The sequence below is a fragment of the Neopelma chrysocephalum genome, unplaced genomic scaffold, assembly GCF_003984885.1.
Source record: "Neopelma chrysocephalum unplaced genomic scaffold, ASM398488v2 Primary Assembly neopelma1_95217, whole genome shotgun sequence".
In the NCBI taxonomy this organism is placed as follows: domain Eukaryota; kingdom Metazoa; phylum Chordata; class Aves; order Passeriformes; family Pipridae; genus Neopelma; species Neopelma chrysocephalum.
This window is the reverse complement of record NW_020923905.1, coordinates 3009-5161: the sequence shown is the minus strand read 5'-3', so window position 1 is coordinate 5161 and position 2153 is coordinate 3009. Positions and strand designations below refer to the sequence as shown.

The window sequence follows — 2153 nt, the reverse complement described above, 5'->3', positions numbered from 1 at the left end:
GTGTCCCCTTTTGTCCCCATTTATGACCCCACTGGTGTCCCCATTTATGCCCCCTTGGTGTCCCCACCCCTGACCCCCCGATGTCCCCATTTATGCCCCCCTTTGCCCCCTTTGCCCTCACATGGGCCCGTTGATGATGAGGGCCATGAGGAAGTTCATGTCAGCGATGAACTCCTGCAGGTCGGGGTAGGGCAGGTCCAGCTCGGTGCTCCTGGGGGGGGACACACACACAGCTGGGGGTCCCACAGCCCCGACCCCCCCCAGGGCCGAGCGGGACCCCCAAACCCCCCCGGCCTCACTTGTCCGTGGGGTCCTGGCTGGTGTAGACGTGCACGACCCCGTCCACCATGCGCAGCCCGTAGCCCAGGTCCTCGGGCATCTCCCGGGGGTCCCACGTCTCGTAGGGGTGGCGCTCAGCAAAGGGGGGGTGCACGGGGGCATCTGCGGCCACAGACCCCCCCCGTCACCCCACAGCGCCCCAAAACATGGGGGCACCCCACAGACCCTCCTTGTCACCCCACAGCGCCCCAAAACATGGGGGCACCCCACAGACCCCCACAGCGCCCCAAAACATGAGGGCACCCCACAGACCCTCCTTGTCACCCCACAGTGCCCCAAAACATGGGGGTACTCCACAGACCCCCCATCCAAGCACCAAGACCCCCACCCTGCACCCATCAGCAGCTACAGGGGTCTCAGGCACCTCCTCATAACCACGAGTCTTGAGGGGTTTCTCAGGGAGCTCAACAGCACCCCAAAACCTCCTCCAAAACCCTCAAAAACTCATCCAGAGCCCCAAAACCTCAAAAACTCCTCCAAAACCCCCAAAAACTCCTCCAGACCCCCATCCCAGCACCAAGACCCAAGACCCTCTCCCTGCACCCACCAGCAGCTACGGGGATCTCGGGCACCTCCTCATAACCACGAGTCTCAAGGGGCTTCTCAGGGAGCTCAACATCACCCCAGAGCACCCCAAAACCTCCTCCAAAACCCTCAAAACTCCTCCAAAACCCTCAAAATCGCCTCCAAAACCCTCAAAAACTCATCCAGAGCCCCAAAACCTTAAAAACTTCTCCAAAACCCCAAAACCTCAAAAACTCCTCCAAAACCCCAAAACTCCTCCAACCCCCCCCCAAACTCCTCCAGCCACCCACGGCGGCCCCGAGACCCCCTCCCTGCCCTCACCAGCAGCCATGGGGGTGCTGAGGGGCTTCTCAGGGAGCTCCACATCACCCCAGAGCACCCCAAAACCTCCTCCAAAACCCCAAAACCCCCCAAACTCCTCCAAAACCTCCTCCAAAACCCCAGAACCTCAAAAACCTCAAAAACTCTTCCAAAACCCCCAAAAACTCCTCCAAAACCCCCCAAACTTCTCCAAGACCCCCACAACCTCCTCCCCCCCTCACCAGCAGCCACGGGGGTCTCGGGCGGGTCGTCGTGGGCGCGGCTCTCGGGGTTTTTCCCGGAGAATTCCCGCAGGAACCGGGCCGTGGTGCGGCAGAAGCTCTGCAGCGACAGCCCCATGTACTTCTGGCGCAGCAGCAGCGCCTTCACCACGCTCTTGGCCGCGTCCAGCAGGTCCGTGAAGGGCACCTGGGAGGGGACAGCGAGGGGGGACACCCCGGGCTGGGTTGGTGGCCTGCAGACCCCCCCGGGTGGGTTTGGGGTCACAGGGACAAGGGTTCACCCCACAGACCCCCCCGGGTGGGTTTAGGGTCACAGGGACAAGGGCTCACCCCACAGACTGCCCCGGGTGGGTTTGGGGTCACAGGGAGGGGCTCACCCCTCAACCCCCCCCCCCGGGTAGGTTTGGGGTGATGGGGAGGGGCTCACCCTGCAGACTCCCCCGGATGGGTTTGGGGTTTGGGGTCACAGGGAGGGCTCACCCCGCAGACCCTCCCGGGTGGGTTTGGGGTCATGGGGAGGGGCTCACCCCACAGAACCCCTGGGCGGGTTTGGCGTTTAGGGTCATGGGGAGGAGCTCACCCTGCAGACCCCCCCGGATGGGTTTGGGGTCACAGGGAAGGCTCACCCCGCAGACCCCCTGGGGTGGGTGTGGGGTTTGGGGTGACACGGACAGGGGCTCACCCCACAGACCCCCCCCAAGTGGGTTTGGGGTCATAGGGAGGGGCTCACCCTGCACTTCTCCTCCC

General features: G+C 63.6%; 1 protein-coding gene across 2 annotated transcripts in view; it reads right to left on the bottom strand.

The window, feature by feature from the left end:
- Positions 1-99: 99 nt before the first annotated feature.
- LOC113980790 (AMP deaminase 2-like) overlaps positions 100-2153 on the bottom strand; it is a 4269-nt gene continuing 2215 nt past the window's right edge. For both annotated transcript variants that reach the window (XM_027708008.1, XM_027708009.1), the window contains 3 exons: positions 1407-1593; positions 300-441; positions 100-211 (listed from right to left, as the gene is read on the bottom strand). In XM_027708008.1, the coding sequence (XP_027563809.1) occupies positions 118-211; positions 300-441; positions 1407-1593 (423 nt within the window). In that variant the 3' untranslated portion in view covers positions 100-117. The remainder of the gene's footprint in view (positions 212-299; positions 442-1406; positions 1594-2153) is intronic.